This window comes from Chlorocebus sabaeus, chromosome 16, assembly GCF_047675955.1.
Source record: "Chlorocebus sabaeus isolate Y175 chromosome 16, mChlSab1.0.hap1, whole genome shotgun sequence".
NCBI lineage: Eukaryota > Metazoa > Chordata > Mammalia > Primates > Cercopithecidae > Chlorocebus > Chlorocebus sabaeus.
This window is the reverse complement of record NC_132919.1, coordinates 17,206,672-17,227,129: the sequence shown is the minus strand read 5'-3', so window position 1 is coordinate 17,227,129 and position 20,458 is coordinate 17,206,672. Positions and strand designations below refer to the sequence as shown.

At 44.8% G+C, this 20,458-nt stretch overlaps 1 protein-coding gene across 4 annotated transcripts in view; it reads left to right on the top strand.

Moving 5' to 3' along the window:
- The window catches only part of COPS3 (COP9 signalosome subunit 3), a 36,931-nt gene extending 20,939 nt beyond the window's left edge, over positions 1 to 15,992 (top strand). For all 4 annotated transcript variants that reach the window (XM_037987275.2, XM_037987276.2, XM_037987278.2 and 1 more), the window contains exons 7-12: positions 1,254 to 1,394; positions 2,834 to 3,007; positions 8,208 to 8,294; positions 13,805 to 13,918; positions 15,268 to 15,348; positions 15,676 to 15,992. In XM_037987275.2, coding sequence (XP_037843203.1) covers positions 1,254 to 1,394; positions 2,834 to 3,007; positions 8,208 to 8,294; positions 13,805 to 13,918; positions 15,268 to 15,348; positions 15,676 to 15,729 — 651 coding nt within the window. In that variant the 3' untranslated portion in view covers positions 15,730 to 15,992. The remainder of the gene's footprint in view (positions 1 to 1,253; positions 1,395 to 2,833; positions 3,008 to 8,207; positions 8,295 to 13,804; positions 13,919 to 15,267; positions 15,349 to 15,675) is intronic.
- Positions 15,993 to 20,458: the final 4,466 nt, after the last annotated feature.

The window sequence follows — 20,458 nt, the reverse complement described above, 5'->3', positions numbered from 1 at the left end:
TGGCAGCAGGCACCTGTAATCCCAGCTACTCGGGATGCTGAGGCAGGGTAATCTCTTGGACCAGGAGATGGAGGTTGCAGTGAGCCAAGATCACACCACTGCACTCCAGCCTGGGTGACACAGCAAGACTCCACCTCAAAAATAAAAAGACAAGAAAGTGGCCAGGCATGGTGGCTCATGCCAGTAATCCCGGCACTTTGGGATGCTGAAGTGGGAGCACTGCTTGAACTCAGGAGTTCAAGACCAACCTTGGCAGCATAGTGAGACCCCCATCTCGACAAAATTTTTTTTTTTTTTTTTTTTTTTTTTTGAGACGGGGTCTCACTTTGTCACCCAGGCTGCAGTACAGTGGCGCGATCTCGGCTCACTGCAAACTCCACCTTCCGGGTTGATGCCATTCTCCTGCCTCAGCCTCCCGAGTAGCTAGGACTACAGGTGCCCACCACCATGCCTAGCTAATTTTTTATATTTTTAGTACAGATGGGGTTTCACCATGTTAAACAGAATGGTCTTGATCTCCTGACCTCGTGATCTGCCTGCCTCGGCCTCCCAAAGTGCTGGGATTACAGGCATGAGCTACTGTGCCCGGCCAAAAATTTTATTTTATTATTTATTTATTTTTTTTATTTTTTTTTTGAGACGGAGTCTTGCTCTGTCGCCCAGGCTGGAATGCAGTGGCCCGATCTCAGCTCACTGCAAGCTCCGCCTCCTGGGTTTACACCATTCTCCTGCCTCAGCCTCCCGAGTAGCTGGGACTACAGGTGCCTGCCACCTCGCCTGGCTAGTTTTTTGTATTTTTTAGTAGAGACGGGGTTTCACCATGTTAGCCAGGATGATCTTGATCTCCTGACCTCGTGATCCGTCCATCTCGGCCTCCCAAAGTACTGGGATTACAGGCTTGAGCCACCACGCCTGGCCCAAAAATTTTAAAATTAGTCAAGCATGGTGGCCCATGCCTATAGTCCCAGGTACTCGGGAAGCTGAAGCAGGAAGATCGCTTGAACCCAAGGAGTTTGAGGGTGCAGTGAGCCATAATTATATCACTGCGCTCCAACCTAGATGACAGAGCGAGACTCTATCTCTAAAAAAATAAATAAAAATAAAATAAAATGAATTATATCTCAAGGCTGCTATAAAAATAATGGGACGTTTAAAAAGTATTACTGATTTATAATTAATGTGATACATGTGGTTGATTGCTATTTGCTACTGTGGTATGTTCTCTTTACAGTAAGCATTTTTCTTTTGCCTAGGCTATAACTACTCCTGCCATGGCGGTCAGTCATATCATGTTGGAATCATATAAAAAGTATATTTTAGTGTCTTTGATATTACTTGGCAAAGTACAACAGCTACCAAAATACACATCTCAAATTGTGGGTAGATTCATTAAGGTAAGTTTTGTTTTTTTTTTTTTTTTACATAAAACTGATTTCTTACGTGAGCATGTTGAGTGTATCAAGAAATTGCAATGATACAGTTCTGTAACTTGGTTTTATAGTGATTTAGTTCTCCTAACAGCTTCAGATTAGCAGACATTCTCATTACCTGGTTGGGATGGAATATTTCTCAGGAACCCGTTTTCAAACTTGTGCTCTAGGTACTTACAGCTATAGATGTTTAAGCTCCTGTAACAGTTGATTTTTTTTTCCCCCCAGAGACAGAGTCTTGCTATGTTGGCCAGGTTGGTCTTGAACTCCTGGCCTCAAGCAGTCCTTCTGCCTCTGCCTCCCAGAGTGCTGGGATTTCAGGTGTGTGCCACTGAGCCTGGCGTTTATTTTGTTTTCTTTCTTTTTTTTTTTTTTTGAGATGGGGTCTCGCTCTGTCACCCAGGCTGGAGTGCAGTGGTGTGATCTCGGCTCACTGCAACCTCTGCCTCCCAGATTCAAGCGATTCTCCTGCCTCAGCCTCCTGAGTAGCTGGAACTATAGGCATGTGCCACCATGCCCAGCTCATTTTTTGTATTTTTAGTGGAGACAGGGTTTCACCGTGTTAGCCAGGATGGCCTTGATCTCCTGACCTCGTGATCCACCCGCCTCAGCCTCCCAAAGTGCTGGGATTACAGGCATGAGCCATGGCACCTGGCCCCATCTTCTTTCTTGCTAGCAGAAGTAGCAGATTGTCCCATTGCATCTGGTGAGGTGTGAGAAAGAGAGAGGGAGAGTTAGGAATGATGAATGTTTTGACTCCTTTCTTCTCTATATGATTTATCAGTAGAAAAACAGAACCACTGATAAAGATGTGTGCCTTCACTAAATTCAGTGGGTTTTCACCTACTGTGTTACTACTTGATCTGTACTACAAAATTTTGTTGAAAATAAATTACTCCACTTGGTCTTAAAAACCAGGCATTTGCTTTGGGTAAATTATAATTTGTAGGGTAACAGTGTGTTGTTACCTGACAACATGGGATATACTTGTTTAAAAAATAGTATGTAAGTGTGTTTTTGCTTCCTATACACATTTGAGTCTTCGGAAATTTTTTTCTTTTATTTTTTTTTTTTGAGGCGGAGTTTTGCTTTTGTCTCTCAGGCTGGAGTACAGTGGCATGATCTCGGCTCACCACAACCTCCACCTCCCGTATTCAATAGATTGTCCTGCCTCAGCCTCCCAAGTAGCTGGGATTACAGGGATGTGCTACCATGCCTGGCTAATTTTGTACTTTTAGTAGAGACGGGGTTTCTTCAGGTTGTTCAGGCTGGTGTTGAACTCCTGAACCTCAGGTGATCCACCTGCCTCGGCCTCCTAAAGTGTTGAGACTACAGGCGTGAGCCACCACGCCTGGCCTCTTCTGAAGTTCTAATCTGATTTTTTCCCTCCTTTGCATCTTTAGCCTCTTAGCAATGCATACCACGAGTTAGCACAAGTGTATTCAACCAACAACCCCTCAGAACTCCGAAACCTGGTGAATAAGCACAGTGAAACTTTCACTCGTGATAACAACATGGGACTGGTGAAGCAATGCTTGTCATCTCTTTATAAGAAGAATATTCAGAGGCTAACAAAGGTGAGGAAAGCGCCACCTTCACAGGGCAGCTCCTGACACCCTGGGGGTCATGTTTCCCTTTCTCTCCGTTTTCAGAGCTAAGGAAGCAGGTATAGGGATAAAGCATGGCAGGATTTCTGTGCTGAGAGAGAAGTCTCTTGTAATTGGCTTCTTAGAAAGAATTTGATTTATACCTTTGGTCTTTTCAGGGCTAGAGCAGGGTATTTGGAGCAGGTGAAGAGGAAGAAAGGTAGGAGACACGGCTACATTGGGAGACAGTGAAAGGCAGCCTCAGAGAGGTCAGCGGCTCCAGCAGGGCAGATGAGGGATGCTAGTGATGCAGACCTCAATGCATTGTGACCAGCCTTGCAACCTGTCTGGCTGTGCTGATCTCTATAAGAAATCTTTTTTTTTTTTTTTTTTGAGACGGAGTCTTGCTCTGTCGCCCGGGCTGGAGTGCAGTAGCCGGATCTCAGCTCACTGCAAGCTCCGCCTCCCGGGTTCACGCCATTCTCCTGCCTCAGCCTCCCGAGTAGCGAGGACTACAGGCGCCCGCCACCTCGCCCGGCTAGTTTTTTGTGTTTTTAGTAGAGACGGGGTTTCACCGTGTTAGCCAGGATGGTCTCGATCTCCTGACCTCGTGATCCGCCCGTCTCGGCCTCCCAAAGTGCTGGGATTACAGGCTTGAGCCACCGCGCCCGGCATCTTTTTTTTTTTAATCCCCCTTGACACAGTGCCTTGCTCTGTTGCCCAGGCTGGAGTGCAGTGGCGTGATTTTGGCTCATTGCAACCTCTGCCTCCTGAGCTCAAGTGATCTGCCCGCCTCAGCCTCCCAAGCAGCTGGGACCACAGGTGTGAGCCACCACGTCCAGCTAATATTTTGTATTTTTTGTAGAGACAAGGTTTCACTATGTTGCCCAGGCTTGTCTCGAGCTCCTGTCCTCATGTGATCCACCTGCCTTGGCCTCCGAAAGTGCTGGGATTACAGACATGAGCCACTGCGCCTGGCCAATGAGAACATCTTATGTGAACATAGTACTACTTGGACATTACCATTTAGGCCAGGGTTGTACAAACTTTGTGCAATTGACTTCTAGGATGTAAGCCAATTATATAATTTTTATTTTCAAGATGAAAATAACGTGCTGGGTTTTGACTATAGAAAATGTGCTTAATATCAAATGTTCAAACAGTACAGAAAAATAAAGAAAAATGAAATATTTTGTGTTTTAGGAAGGTATAGGCTGCAAGTTACAGGAATCCTATAGCTCAACAAATAGAGGATTGCTTTTTTCTCTTGGGAAGTCTGACCAGAGATGCACAGTTCACAGCTGCTGAGAACACGGCGCATCTGTTCATGTGCACATCCTTTGCCTTGTGTCAGCCATGGTGATGGATGGTTGGGGAAAAGCCAAGGAACCAGAATAGGGGCTGTTTGTTGCTAGGCTACCCAGCAATGGAAAAGGCTGATGGATTTGGCTATGTGAGGACTTAGGGGAGAGGTGACTTCCCCTAGCCCGGTGGCTGTTGAGGTGGGCAGACCTTATGCAAGGATAAAGGATCCTAAGGAGAAGAGGAAGGAAGGTGAGGAGAGGGTCAATGGCCAAGAAATAGAATCCTTCCAAATGCTCTAGAAAGACTAGCCATAGCTTCCTAACAGAAGGAAATCAGTAGTGAATTTGTAAAAAGTTAATTTATGAGAGAAAAATGAAGAACATGAAAGAGAAATCAACTCAAAGATCAAAACCAGTGTAATTTGTGAGCCAGAAAAACCAACTTGACCTACAGGTTTAAAAGACCAGGATCTAAGAGACTTAAATAACAAGCAGCCTAATTCTCTCTGTGAAATTTTCTTTTTGGCCCAAGTGCCAACAGAACCATTCTAAGTACATTTCTGTCTTTCCTTACCAAGAGGCAGCCATTAAAAAACAGCTGCACTCTGTTTGTGACTAGTAATTGAGGTTTAGATAAAAGAACCCAAATGCTAACAAACATAAAAGATAGTACATGTTACAAAAGATGTTAAATTGCAAAATAGCAAATGAAAATTAACAGTTTCAAAAATTAGCTGGGTGTGGTGGCACGTACCTGTAATCCCAGCTGCTCGGAAGACTGAGGCAGGAGTATCATTTGAATTTAGGAGATAGAGGTTGCAGTGAGCCAAGATTGCACCACTGCACTCCAGTCCGGGCGATAGAGTGAGACTCCATCTCAAAAAAAAAAAAAAAAAAATTTTTTTTTTTTGATCAAACAGGAAGAGTCTCAACTTGAAATGGTCTTTCCAGGGCTGGGGCAGTGACTTACAAAGTCATCAAGGTCTTGGGTCCTTTGTGTGTTGACACGAAGTGGTGGATTGTGGTACACTGAGCTCACAAGCACTGCCTGCTGAAGGGACCTGGGAAGGGCTACCATAAGGTATGGTGGGCAGGAACCGTGTCTTTAAAGTACATAGCTAGTCAGAAGGTTATATCTGTGATAGTGGCTGCTCCATTTTTGGCATGATGTCCCAGTGCTAGAATGAAAAGAAGGGGGAAACATCAAAGGATTTTTCTAGCCAAGTTTTCTTACTAGAAAATCCAAAGAAGCCTCAACAGGTAGACTGTATCAGTAGGTGATGGCATGGCTGGGATGGAAGGCCAAGTGGCAGATTTAGGGGTGGGTTAAATCTGCCACTTCTGACATTGAAATATTACTTTGTGTTAACATTTTAGTAGATGTTTTTCTAGGTTCCTCTTCTCTGTTTCTTTTCTGTGTGTATGCATAGAGTCTCCCAATTATATGTAACTGGGGTCACACTCTATGTTCTATTCTTGACCCTGGTTTTTTTTTTTTTTTTCTGAGACTGAGTCTCGCTGTATTGCCCAGGCTGGAGTGCAGTGGTGCATTCTTGGCTCACCACAGCCTCCACCTCCTGGGTTCAAGTGATTCTCCTGCCTCAACCTCCCAAGTAGCTGGGACTACAGGTGCACACCACCACACCTGGCTAATTTTTGTATTTTTAGTAGAGACGGGGTTTCACCATGTTGGCCAGCATGGTCTGGAACTCCTGACTTTAAGTGATCTGCCCACTTCGGCCTCCCAAAGTGCTAAGATTACAGGCATGATGAGCCACTGCGTCTGGCCTACTTTTAGATTTTTTGTAGAGATGGGATCCCACTGTGTTGGCCAGGCTAAAATGTTGACTTTTGAGTCTTCATTTGCGTTAAACTACTTGTGTACTTATTAAAGTTAGCAATAATTACAGTTTCTTGGGTACTGTTCTCTGAACTAAAGTATACGTAGGTTTTAAAATTATTGGCTCATCAAGAATTTATGGCCAGGCACAGTGGCTTACCCCTGTACTTCCAGCACTTTGGGGAGCTGAGGCAGGAGGATAGCTTGAAACCAGGAGCTCGAAACCAGTCTGAGCAACTAAGTAAGATCCCGTCTCTACAAAAAATAAAAAAATAAAATAAGCTGGGCACAGTGGTGCACACCTGTAGTCTCAGCTACTCAGGAGGCTGAAACGGGAGGTTCCCGTGAGCTGCTGTGAACTACGATTGCACCTCTGCACTCTAGCCTGGGCAAGAGAGCAAGACTCCATCTCTTAAAAAAAAAAAAAAAAAAAAAAAAAAGGGAATTTTCAAGATGAGGGTTTTAATATGCCCATCTCTGAAAATGCCATTGTTGTAAATATTGCCAGCTGCCATTAAGAATAGAGCTCTTTTAATGTGTTTCTGAAAGGGGTCATTTTCATGAGATCCTGAGAGAGCAGTGGTAAACACTGGTTTCCCTCACGTACCACAAGTGTGTAGCCTCTTTTATTTAATTCCCCCATTTGTTTAAAAATGTTTACTTTGACTTTTGAATGACGAGTGTTATTTTTTCAATTACATTTAATAGATGATACGTTTAATACAAAATTCAAAGGATGAAAATTTTCATAATGATGTGCATACCTAGGATTCCTTTCCAGTTTACGTATATATATAAAATTAATCCTTTTTCATTACTTCTCTAGGAAATTGATGACAAACCACTGGATTTATCAGTTTTTATTCTTATTTATTTATTTATTTATTTATTTATTTTTTGAGACGGAGTCTCGCTCTGTCGCCCAGGCTGGAGTGCAGTGGCGCGATCTCGGCTCACTGCAAGCTCCGCCTCCCGGGTTCACGCCATTCTCCTGCCTCAGCCTCCTGAGTAGCTGGGACTACAGGCACCCACCACCGCGCCCGGCTAATTTTTTCTATTTTTTGTAGAGACGGGGTTTCACCATGGTCTCGATCTCCTGACCTTGTGATCCGCCCGCCTCGGCCTCCCAAAGTGCTGGGATTACAGGCGTGAGCCACCACGCCCGGCCTTATTCTTATTTATTTATTTTTGAGATGGAGTCTCACTCTGTCGCCCAGGCTGGAGTGCAGTGGCGTGATCTCAGCTCACTGCAACCTCCACCTCCCAAGTTTAAGCGTTTCTCCTGCCTCAGCCTCCTGAGTAGCTAGGATTACAGGTGCCTGCCACCACGCTCAGCTAATTTTTGCATTTTTAGTAGAGGTGGAGTCTCACTATGTTGGCCAGGCCGGTCTTGAACTCTTGACGTCAAGTGATCCACCCGCCTTGGCCTTCCAAAGTGCTGGGATTACAGGTGTGAGCCACCATGCCCGGCCCATCGGTTTTAAGTCATCTCCACAAATTTGTACATCAGTGGGAAGAGCTCTGTACACTTGTTTTATTTTTTTTTTTGAGATAGAGTCTTGCTCTGTCATCCAGGCTGGAGAGCAGTGGTGCAGTCTCGGCTCACTGCAACCTCCATCTCCTGGGTTCAAGCAATTCTCTGATTCTCTTGCCTCAGCCTCCCGAGTAGCTGGGACTAGAGGCATGTGCCACCATACCAGCTAATTTTTTGTATCTTTAGTAGAGACGGGGTTTCACCTTGTTAGCCACGATGGTCTCGATTTGCCGACCTCATGATCTGCCCAGCTTGGCCTCCCAAAGTGCTTGGATTACAGACGTGAGCCACCACGCCTGGCCCCTCTTTTTTGTATTTTTAGTAGAGACGGGGTTTCACTGTGTAAGCCAGCATGGTCTCGATCTTCTGACCTCGTGATCTACCTGCCTTGGCCTCCCAAAATGCTGGGATTACAGGCGTGAGCCACCGTGCCTGGCCGCTCTGTACACATTTTAATAAAATGTCTTTCCTTCGTTGTTCCTACCTGTGACTAATTCTGCTTCTGACTTTCAGACCTTTTTAACTCTGTCATTACAAGATATGGCAAGTCGCGTGCAGTTATCTGGACCTCAGGAGGCAGAAAAATATGTTCTGCACATGGTAAGTGTATTTTCTTTTTCCTTTCTTTTTTTTTTTTTGAGATGGAGTCTCGCTCTGTCGCCAGGCTGGAGTGTAGTTGCGCAGTCTCAGCTCACTGCAACCTCCACGTCCCGAATTGAAGTGATTCTCTTGCCTCAGCCTCCCGAGAGCTGGGACTACAGGCATGCACCACCATGCCCGGCTAATTTTTTGTATTTTTAGTAGAGATGGGGTTTCACCATGTTGGTCAGGCTGGTCTCGAACTCCTGACCTCATGATCTGCCTGCCTCAGCCTCCCAAAGTGCTGGGATTACAGGCATGAGCCACTGTACCTGGCCTGGATTTTCATTTCTTTAAAAATTAATTACTGGATTTCTGTTCCTGTAACAGATGTTCATTGTGGAAACTATTTTAAAAGGAGAAAAGCTGGGGAACCTCCAAAGTCAACCACTATTGACAATTTGGTCTATTTCCTTATAGTCTATATGGTTTCTAGTTTTGGTGTGCTCATATGATATACATACCAGGCTTGTGTCCTATTTGTGCTCCTTTTTTTTTTTTTTTTTTTTTTTTTTTTTTTTTTTTTTTTTGAGATGGCTTCATTTTGTTTCCCAGGCTTGAGTGCAGTGGCACAATCTTGGCTCACTGCAGCCTCAGTTCCCTGGCTTTAAGTAATCCGCCCATCTCAGCCTCCCAAGTAGCTGGGACTACAGGCATGTGCCACCATGCCTGACTAATTTTTGTATTTTTTTTGGAAGAAATGGGGTTTCTCCCTGTTGCCCAGGCTGGGCCTGAATTCCTAGGCTCAGTCTGCCCTCCTGGGCCTCCCAAATTGTTGGATTACATGAGTCAGTGCACTCAGCCCTGTACTCCGTATTATTTTCTATTTTATTTTATTTTGAGACAGACTCTCACTCTGTTGCCCAGGCTGGAGTGCAGTGGTGTGATCTCAGCTCACTGCAAACCCTGCCTCCAGGGTTCAAGCAATTCCCCTGTCTCAGCCTCCCGAGTAGCTGGTATTACAGGTGCCTATATTTACATATTTTCATTATCAGAATTTTTGTAAACCTTATAACACTCATGAAATATTTTGGGTATACAAAGAGGTATAACATAGGGCTACTTTCTCTGCTTATCTGTGATGAGATCACAAGCTTTTGCCAGTACGTACATCAGACAACTGCTGCAGCAAGAAATCTTGCTGAACAGTGTTTGCTGAACTACAGTGTGCTTAGTGACATCATTGACTAACATTCTGACTCAGCCTTTTCCCTCACTGAGGGTTTTGGTCCATGATGATTATTACACTGAACAGCACTGACATAAAGGAGGCCAGAGCACACACCCATGGACTTGCCACCCAGCTTAGGAAATGAAATAGCACCAGCGCCCTGACATTCCCTCTTTATCACCTCCCAGTTGCATTTCCCCACTCTCAGCCCCACCCCAACCAGGCATCCACTCCTGATTTGGATGAGCATCATTTAAATGACTGTATGATAACCTGCCACAGTGATGTATTGTAATCTACCTACCTATTCAGTTACGTAAGTATATAGTTCTGATCTGGTTTTAGTTCACTGAAAACCTGTGTCCTCAGCTCAGGACAGGCAAAGCTTCATATGACCCCCTGTATGATTTCAGAATTAGGAGTAATAAAACTAGTTTCCCTTGTGATAACAGAGTACCATATTTTGATTGATTGATTTATTGAGACAAGGTCTTGCTGTGTTGCCCAGGCTGGAGTGCAGTGGCGTAATCATGGCTCACTGCAGCCTTGACTGTCTAGGCTTAAATGATCTTCTCACCTCAGCCTCCCAAGTAGCTGGGACTACAGATGTGTGCCACCACACCCAGCTGATTTTTAAATTGTTTGTAGAGACAGGGTCTTATTATGTTGGCCAGGCATAACTTGAGACTTCTGGCCTCAAGTGACCTTCCCACCTTGGCCCCCCAAAGTGCTGGGATTACAGCTAGATCCAGCCACTGCACCCAACTGAGTATTTCATTTTGATAGTTCAATTTACAAGTGTTCTAAAGGGTTTTTTGCTTCAACCTACTCTCAAAACATGTACACACCAAACAAAATCATACTTCTATGACTTGTGTCTGCTAAGAGCATCTTAGTAACCCCACAGGGCTTGCACAGAATAAGTAAGCTATAGACTCTTTCCCCAAGAAATTCCCTCTTCAGTGTGAGTGAGAAGAAACACGTGAGTGGTTATGACACCAGACAGGACATACAAGCTAGCAATGCATTGAGGGGTCAAAGTGTTTGTGAGTTTTGAACCCTGCTTAACCAGCCCAGACACCCTGACAGGCTCTGGAGCAGTGGTTCTCCTCTCAGGGTGATTTTGTCTGCCAGGAGACATTAGGCAACATATGGAAGCAGTTTTGGTTTTCATAGATGGGGGTGCTACTGGCATCGAATGGATACAGGCCAGGGATGCTGCTAAACATCCTACAGTACCCAGGACAGCCCACACACCAAAGCATTATATGCTCCCAAATGTCAGAACTGCCAGGCTTTAGAAACCCTTCTTCTGGAATGAAAGGTCTGTGAGGGCAGGGTTTTTTTTTTTTCTTTTTTTAAAGTAAACATTGGAAAAGTACACTTAACTGTACGACTAAACACATTTTCACAAAGATTCCAACACCTAGAAGGAACAGAATATGACCAGCACCTGGAAAATAATCCCTCATGCCTGCTTCCAGCTCTGTGCCTCTCTAGAAAGGTCTTTCCCATCCTGTCTTCTAACATCCTATTTTAGTTGTGTTTGTTTCTGAGCTTAATGTAGAAGGAAACATACAGCACATACTTTCTGGGGATCTGGTTTTTTTGGCTCAGCATTGTGATAGTCATATGTGATGCTGTATGTAGCCGTAGTTCATTCATTTTCAAGGCTACAATGTTCCAGTGTTTGATACACCTTTCCGTTTTAATTAGTTGGACAGGGTGGGCGTGGTGCCTGTAATCCCAGCACTTTGGGAGGCTGAGGCAGGCGGATCACCTGAGGTCAGGAGTTCAAGATCAGCCTGGCCAGCATGGTGAAACCCTGTCTCTACTGAAAATACAAAAAAAAATTAGCTGGGCATGGTGGTGGGTGCCTGTAACCCCAGCTACTTGGGAGGCTGAGGCTGGAGAATTGCTCGAACCCAGGAGGCAGAGGTTGCAGTGACTGGAGATCATGCCATTGCACTCCAGCCTGGGTGACAAGAGCAAAACTGTGTCTGAAAAAAAATAAATAGGCCGGGTGAGATGGTTCACACCTATACTTCCAGCACTTTGGGACGCTGAGGCGGGCAGATCACAAGGTCAGGAGATCAAGACCATCCTGGCTAACACAGTGAAACCTCATCTCTACTAAAAGTACAATTAGCTGGGCGTGGTGGCAGGTGCCTATAGTCCCAGCTACTGGGAGGCTGAGGCAGGAGAATGGCGTGAACCTGGGAGGCGGAGCTTGCATTGAGCCAAGATCGTGCCACTGCACTCCAGCCTGGGCGACAGAGCGAGACTCGTTCTCAAAAAATAAATAAATAGTTGGACATTGGGGATGTTTCCAATTCTGGTTTCTTTATTATGAATAGTGCTGGTGTGGTGAAGGTAACTCCAAATTTTGCTTAGGTACATTCCATCTGCTTAAAGCAGCAGCTCTCTGTGATCATATAGAGAACTATGCATTTTATATAATATGTATTGGGCTGGTTGCTGTTTCACTAACTGGCATCTATCCCTTCCAAAGCTAGAGAGGAGTAGGCCAGCAGTTTCACTGCTAACAAATGGACAAGTGATTATCACCGTGTGGAACATCTTGTTAGAAATTAAATACCTGTTTGGCACTTTTATTGGTATCTCACTTTTTGACTTCATGGGCAAGATTTGGCTTTGAGGATCAGTCAAATAAATCCCCAGTAACTGATGCAAATAAATGATATATAGACCTTGAATCTGTCTTGAAATCCCCAGTGGTAGTAAAGTTATCTTGAAGAATCAGAGGATAGTTTCCACTGGGATAAAATGAAAACCTGTTAGGCTTTACTTTTTAAAGTACAGTGGCCCAGCCTGGCCCACATGGCAAAACTTCATCTCTACTAAAAATACAAAAAATTAGCTGGGCATGGTGGCATGCACCTGTAGTTCCAGCTACTTAGGAGGCTGAGTCAGGAGAATCCCCTGAACCCAGCAGGTGGAGGTTGCAGTGAGCAGAGATCGAGCCACTGTACTCCAGCCTGGGCGACACAGCGAGACCCCATCTCAAAAACAAAAGGCAATGTAAAGTATATCTCAGTGCAGTTGATGTTGAAAAATGCAAGGGCACCTCAAACACATCATGCTAAGGGAAGCCAGACCACAAAAGATTACATAGTGTATGATTCCATTCATATATCCAGAAAAGGCAAATCCATAAGAGACAAGAACAGATTGGTGGTTTCTAGGGACTGGGAGGAAGAGGAGGGAATGGGGAGGGACTGCTAATGGGCCTAGGACCTCTTTCTGGGGTGATGAAAATGCTCCAGAACTAGAGATGGTGGTTGCACAACATTGTAGAATGCATTCAATGCCAATTAATTGCTCACTTTAAAATGGTAGGCCAGGCGCGGTGGCCCATGCCTGGAATCCCAGCATTTTGGGAGGCCAGGGCGGGTGGATCACTTGAGGTTAAGAGTTCAAAACCAGCCTGGCCAACATGGTGAAATCCCGTGTCTATTAAAAATAGAGGCCAAGGCGGGTGGATTACTTGAGGTTAAGAGTTCAAAACCAGCCTGGCCAACATGGTGAATCCCGTGTCTATTAAAAATACAAAGAAATGGCCAGGCGCGGTGGCTCATGCCTATAATCCCAGCACTTTGGGAGGCCGAGGTGGGTGGATCACCTGAGGTCGGGAGTTCAAGACCAGCCTGATCAACATGGAGAAACCCCATCTCTACTAAAAATACAAAATTAGCCGGGCGTGGTGGCGCATGCCTGTAACCCCAGCTACTCGGGAGGCTGAGGTAGGAGAATCGCTTGAACCCAGGAGGCAGAGGTTGCAGTGAGTGAAGATCACGCCATTGCACTCCAGCCTGGGCAACAAGAGTGAAACTCCATCTCAAAAAAAACCAGAAAACAAAAAAATTAGCCTGGCATGGTGACAGACACCTATAATTCCAGTTACTTGGGAGGCAGAGGTTGCAGTGAGCTGAGAACGCACCACTGCACTCCAGCCTGGGGGACAGAGCGAGCCTCCATCTCAAATAAATAAATTAAATTAAATGGTTAATTATGTTGTGTGAACCTCACCTCAATAACAAAAATGCAAGGGCAGGGATCTTGTGTGTGTGCATCAGTTTTACACCTCTTAGCATCGATAATGGTGCCTAGCAAATAGTAGGTATTTAATAAATACTTGGATAAACATGGCACTTAAAAATATGCAAGTTTATTTATATCCATGTTGCCTTCTATGCTTCTCTCTGATTATACTGGATGACTATTCATATAGCATTCAGGTCTAAACTGCTTTCCTGTTTTGTTTTGTTTTGTTTTGTAGATAGAAGATGGTGAGATTTTTGCAAGTATTAACCAGAAGGATGGTATGGTCAGTTTCCATGATAACCCTGAAAAATATAATAACCCAGCCATGCTTCATAATATTGATCAGGAGGTAAACATGAATGCCAGGTTTTTATTTTTTTAATTGATGGTTGAGATGTATTTGAAATACTGCTTCTATGTTCCAGGATAATTTTAGTTTTAAGTACAGGTAGTTCCCAGTCTATGAACATCTTAGTTACTAGAAAGTTAATTTCAAAATGGGCTGCTTAAGGACAATCGCTTGAACCCTGGAGATAGGGGTTACAGTGAGCCAAGATTGTGCCACCGCACTCCAGCTTGGGTGACAGAGCAAGACTCTGTCTCAAGAAAAGCAACAACAACAAAATAAACCCAGAATGGGCTGCTTAAAACTCTTCCAGGCTGGGTGTGGTGGCTCACGCCTATAATACCAACACTTTGGGAGGCTCAGGTGGGTGGATCACCTAGGTCAGGAGCTCAAGACCAGCCTGGCCAACATGGGAAAACCCTGTCTCTACTAAAAAAGAATAAAAAATAAAAAATTAGCTGGGTGTTGTGGTTTGTGCCTGTAATCCCAGCTACTCTGGAGGCTGAGGTAGGAAAATCTCTTGGAACCTGGGAGGCAGATGTTGCAGTAAGCTGAGATTGTGCCACTGCACTCCAGCCTGGGCAACAGAGGGAGACTGTCTCAAAAATCAAAACTCTCCCAGATTGTATGGCTATAAATAAATGGTGGGTTAGATATCCCAGCTAGCTCATCAAAACCTCCCTTAACTCTGAAAACACTTAAAAGGCCCTAGTATAACTTTATTCACAGCTGCCACTTACAACATAGAGCCTTGTGTTTTTGCTGAAATGTCTGTGGAGTTCCAGGTTGGGAGGTCAGGAAACATCTCTCCCTATGTGAGAAGCAGAGTCGGGGTGGCTGGAGGAGAAGAGCAAATCCCTCCCTGACGGTCCCCTTCAGGCAACAGTCTGGGCTGCAGCCTGTCTCCTGAGGGCACGCTGTCCTGATTCTGGGGGCTGAAGGGGGCGTTTTGTGGGTGGTCTCTGTTTTTTACCTCTGAGCAGTGAAGTGAACTGAATATTAAATCTCAGAAAACTTTGTTTTTTTGTAACAATTTGATGGCAAAATGTCACCTGAAATGGTGTCTAGTCTTCATTGATCTCAGTGTGAATATACTCGTTTCCCTGCAAAAGATACTATGTGTTTGATTATGAGGTTTGCCTAGAACCTGCCGGGTGGGATGTTGGGTATTATATGATACATGTATTAGCTTTCTGAGTCCAAAATACGCTGGCTCCAAAACCCATGTGGCCCCAGGGGTTTCATGTCAAGAGATTGTGAACCTACAGCGCCCTTGTGAACAGTCGAAGTTAGAAAGGATGCAGCTGACCTAAACCTGCCGCTGACCACCTTCTGATGTGCCTGTCATGCAGATGCTGAAGTGCATAGAGCTGGATGAGCGGCTGAAAGCCATGGACCAGGAGATCACAGTGAACCCTCAGTTTGTACAAAAGGTGATGAGGGTTCCCCTTATTATAAGAAGTAGGCTGGGTGGAGGAGGGGCGTTGTCACATCAGGCACAGGAACTAAGTTTCAGGTTACTAAATATTTCTTGAAACCCTTACCAGTACGGTCATGGAGAAATACTAGTTGAGAGCATTTTCAAACGATGGCCTGGACGTACACTTAGGGATGCTTAGGGTGGTTCCTGGAATTGCCTGCCCTTGTTCACAGGGTGGCTTTGTTCTGGGAGGGACAGGGTAACTGGTGTGCTTATTGGGCTGCTGGGGAACCCTCGATAAAAGCAAACATAAATACATAACTTCACTTTCCCTTTACAGAGTATGGGCTCACAAGAAGATGATTCAGGAAACAAACCATCCAGTTATTCTTGAAACTAACATCCATCCTGAGCTAAACAAGAGAAACTACCATCTTGGCCAGTGGCAAGTGTTCGGAGGGCAGCAGAGAGGACCAAGCCTGTGTCACCTGGAGACTAAGAAATTAAGTTTTGTTTTGACATCTTCAGTCCTATGTGCTTTCAGAAAACCATTCTCTCTGCAAAGAAAGGAAACAGATTTGCAAACTTTAAAGTCTGTTGTGGATTTATTTATCCTCAGATTATTGTTATTGCATTAAATCTACCTTTTTGTTTTAAGTTGTGTGAACATTAATGTGTCTTCTGCATCACTTTTTTCTCCTCTGAAAAGTTTTTAATAAGCACATTCATTGTGAACAGAAATAGTTGGATTTTAGCAATTTTTGGAAGATTTGAATCTGAAAGTTGTTTTATTCATTGACAAATTTGTATCTTAAAAAAATATTAAAGTTGTCATCAGTGTCTTCAGAAAATAAAAAGAAAAAAAGTCCAGACAGACAGACATAGTGGCTCCCACCTGTAATATCCTAGCACTTTGGGAAGCCGAGGCAGGATTCCTTGAGGCCAGGAATTCAGACCACCTTGGTGAACATAGTGAGACCCTGTCTCTATTTACGGAAAAAAAAAAGAGGATAGCGTCCCTGAGGCATAAGTTAATTTTTAAAATTAAAATTAACATGCATATTAGTAAGAGTATGAGTTGTGGATTATGAGATGCCATTGGTGCTTCACTTTTTTTTTTTTTTTTTTTTGGAGACAGGGTCTCTTGTCACTGAGGCTGCAGTGCAATGGTGCCATCACGGCTTACCTCAACTTCCCAGGCTTAGGTGATTCTGCCACTTCAGCTTCCAAAGTAGCTGGGACTACAGGCAAGCACCACCACAGCCAGCTAATTTTTTTTTTTTGTAGAGATGGGGTTTTGCCATGTTGCCCAGGTGGTATCAAAGGTGCTTTCCAACCTTTAGTGTGCACTATGATTTTGTAGTCTTGAAAATGGCTTTTTTCCCCCTCGTGACTTAGAGTTTTTAAGAGACAAATGGCAGGCTTTCCTACTTTTTCTTCTCGAAGCATTTCAGGTAAACTGATCGTTTCATTTTGATTATATTCAGGGCCTCTCCTATAACAGGAATTTGGACTAGGATTTACTGATTTAGCCCTGGAATCGTGTGGAGCAGAATAGAATGTGGTCAGGTTAAAACACATCAAATTTGGTCCTTAAAAAACATTTCTCTCAGCTGGGCGCGGTGGCTCACGCCTGTAATCCCAGCACTTTGGGAGGCCGAGGCAGGTGGAACATGAGGTCAGGAGATCAAGACCATCCTGGCTAACACGGTGAAACCCTGTCTCTACTAAAAAATACAAAAAATTAGCCAGGTGTGGTGGTGGGCGCCTGTAGTCCAGCTACTCTGCTCTGGAGGCTGAGGCAGGAGAATGGCGCAAACCCAGGAGGCGGAGCTTGCAGTGAGCCGAGATTGTGTGACTGCCCTCCAGCCTAGGCGACACAGCAAGACTCCGTCTCAAAAAAAAAAAAATTACTACAAACATTCAATTCTTAAATGTTTCAAGTTGTCTGGTAAGGCACATTTTCATTATTTAAAAAAGAAACCTCAGCTGGGTGTGGTGGAATGCCTGTAATCCCGGCACTTTGGGAGGCTGAGGCAGGTGATCACCTGAGGTCAGTAGTTTGAGACCAGCATGGGCAACGTGGTGAAACCCTGTCTACTAAAAATACAAAAAAATTAGCCAGGCATGGTGGTGGGTGCCTGTAATTTCAGCTACTCAGGAGGCTGAGACAGGAGAATCGCTTGAACCCAGAAAGCGGAGGTTGCAGTGAGCCAAGATTGTGCCATTGCATTCCAGCCTGGGTGACAAGAACAAGACTCTGTATTTAAAAAAAAAAAAAAAAAAAAGAAACCTCATGAGTCACAAAACGTTACCCTAGAAGAGTCCACACTTAGGCTTTGGAGGTCATATGGCCTATTGTAACTCCTGTGTTGCTGCAGGGAAGTGTAAAGCTGTACATGAGCGACTGTGGCTATGTTACTAGTAAAACTATAAAGAGTAGGCAGTGGCCGAGTATGGTGGCTCACGCCTGTAATCCCAGCACTTTGGGAGGCCAAGGTGGGCAGATCATCTGAGGTCAAGAGTTCGAGACCAGCCTGACCGACTAAAAATACAAAAATTAGCTGGGCGTGGTGGCAAGCACCTGTAATCCCAGCTACCCAGGAGGCTGAGGCAGGAGAATTGCTTGAACCCGGGAGATGGAGGTTGCAGTGAGCCAAGATCACGCCATTGCACTCTAGCAAGGGCGACGAGCAAAACTCCCTCTCAAAAAAAAAAAAAAAAAAAAAAAAACCAAAGTAGGCAGCATGCTAGGTCTGACCTGAAGCCTGTAGTTTTCTGACCCATCAACTAAACTGTCAAATTCTCCAGCACTTGAATTAGGACTATTTGTGGGTTGCATCACTTTCACTTGTTTACATATACCTGCACTTAGGAAACAAAATATTTAATGGCAAATGATCTTTTACCTGTGTAATGAATTACAGACCCTGTTTTTTAAAAAAACGAAATTAGCTTCTCATCTGAATCTGAAATCAAAATCACTTAAAATGTGTCTGCCAACTGCTAGTACTTGTCAGTCGTGACTATGTAAATGAAAAGTAACTCTCTTGTGAGCTGCTAATGATGTGGACGCTATTATAATTTTTTTCCCAAGGTAGATTCATTAAAATACTGCATTTTTTTTTTTTTTTTTTGGAAACTTTGAACTGAAAAGGGAGATATTATTTAGAACCTTGTCCTAGTACCTGCAAACCCTGAGTCAGTGTTTGAGGGGAGTGCTGGTCACAATCGTCTCAGCTTTGAATCCCCTGTTCTGTGTTCTGCTTTGTGATTCTTGGGCTAGACTTCTGCAAACCAGCAGGAGGGGGATTACAGCTTGGAGGAGAAAGCGACAGGCTCCCTGCATCTGCCTCTGTTGAGCAGTATTGTCCAGGCAAGTCTGCTTCCATTGTGCAGTTTCCCCCATGCTCCTAGAATCAGCCTCAGCACAGTCCCTTAGAGATACAGGGGCCGGAGGCAGGCCTCCCCCATCTTCCCACTGTGCCCTCCTTCAGAATTCTAAATTCTATTCATCCCAATCTTTTCCCTTTGTTCCCCAACCCCTAAGGGATGGTATCTGCTCACTGTAGCTACTACCTCAGTGAGACTCCTGATTTTTTTTTTTTTTTGAGATGGGAGTCTTGCTCTGTTGCCCAGGGTAGAGTGAAGTGGTGTGATCTCAGCTCACTGCAACCTCCACCTCCTGGGTTCAAGCAATTCTCCCACCTCAGCCTCCCTAGTAGCTGGGATTACAGGCACCTGCCACCACACCTATCTAACCTTTGCATTTTACTAGAGACAGGGTTTCACCATGTTGGCCAGGCTAGGCTGAAACTCCTGACTTCAAGCAATCCACCCACCTTGGCCTCCCAAAGTGCTGGGATTACAGGCGTGAGCCACCGTGCCCAGCCAATTTTTTTGTTTCTTTTATAGCAGCACTTTCATTTTTCCTTACACAATGACATGTTGCCGGGGACTGATGTTCTCACATAACAGTAAAAAAACAAAATGTGTTGTCATCTCAAAGAATCGAGAATTGCGTACAAGAAAACCTTACATAAATTAAAAGGATGAATACATTTACAGGTGGAAATGCAAACTCCTTCCAACTCAAGACAAGTAGCAGCTCATGGTGTTCTGGCAGGAAAACATCAGCTAAGAAAGAAAACTGGGTCCTACAGCTTGGACTTTTCTAACCCAGATAGACCGGCAAGATAGAAACAATTGGTTCAGGAGCCCTTACCAGGCTCTACAGAAATCCCAGAACACTCAGCCCTGACACATTAATACACTGCACAGATCGGAGACTGCTGGCCACACAGACTCACCAAGCCACCGACCTGTCCTCCACAAGCCAGTTCTTACCTCGGCCACGAAGTCACCAAGCCACATGTACTAAGGGTTGAAATCAAAGATATGTATAGGGTATTAAACAAATACCAAGGAGAACAGTTAACTTGAATACAAGGTCAAAATCAGCAATAAGTTTTACAATCCAGTGCTAATATTGGATACAAACCTTAAGGACAAATTTCTTTTCGAAGGCTTATTCCAGTTTCGTGAGGCTAGTATGAGGTGTGTGCATTTGCCAGGGACACGTTTTTGTTTTTGTTTTTCTTTTGAGATGGAGTTTCGCTCTGTTGCCCAGGCTGGAGTGCAGTGGCACGATCTTGGCTCACTGCAAGCTCCACCTCTTGGGTTCACACCATTCTTCTGCCTTAGCCTCCCAAGTAGCTGGGACTACAGGCGCCCACCACCATGCCCGGCTAATTTTTTTGTATTTTTAGTAGAGAGGGGGTTTCACCATGCTAGCCAGGATGGTCTTGATCTCCTGACCTTGTGATCCGCCCACCTCAGCCTCCGAAAGTGCAGGGATTACAGGCCTGAGCCACTGCGCCCGGCCTCAGGGGCAAATTTATACTTCAGAATTAACCTATGCAGCAAAGGCTACGCATTGGCTCACAGTCCGTTTAGAAGCATTTGTGGTAGACGATGGAGGGGCCCGACTCGTCTTACTCCTGCTTGCTGATCCACATCTGCTGGAAGGTAGACAGGCCAGGATGGAACTGCCGATCCAACCGAGTACTTGCGCTTGGGGCGGGGCACAATGATCTTGATCTTCATGGGTGCTGCGTGCCAGG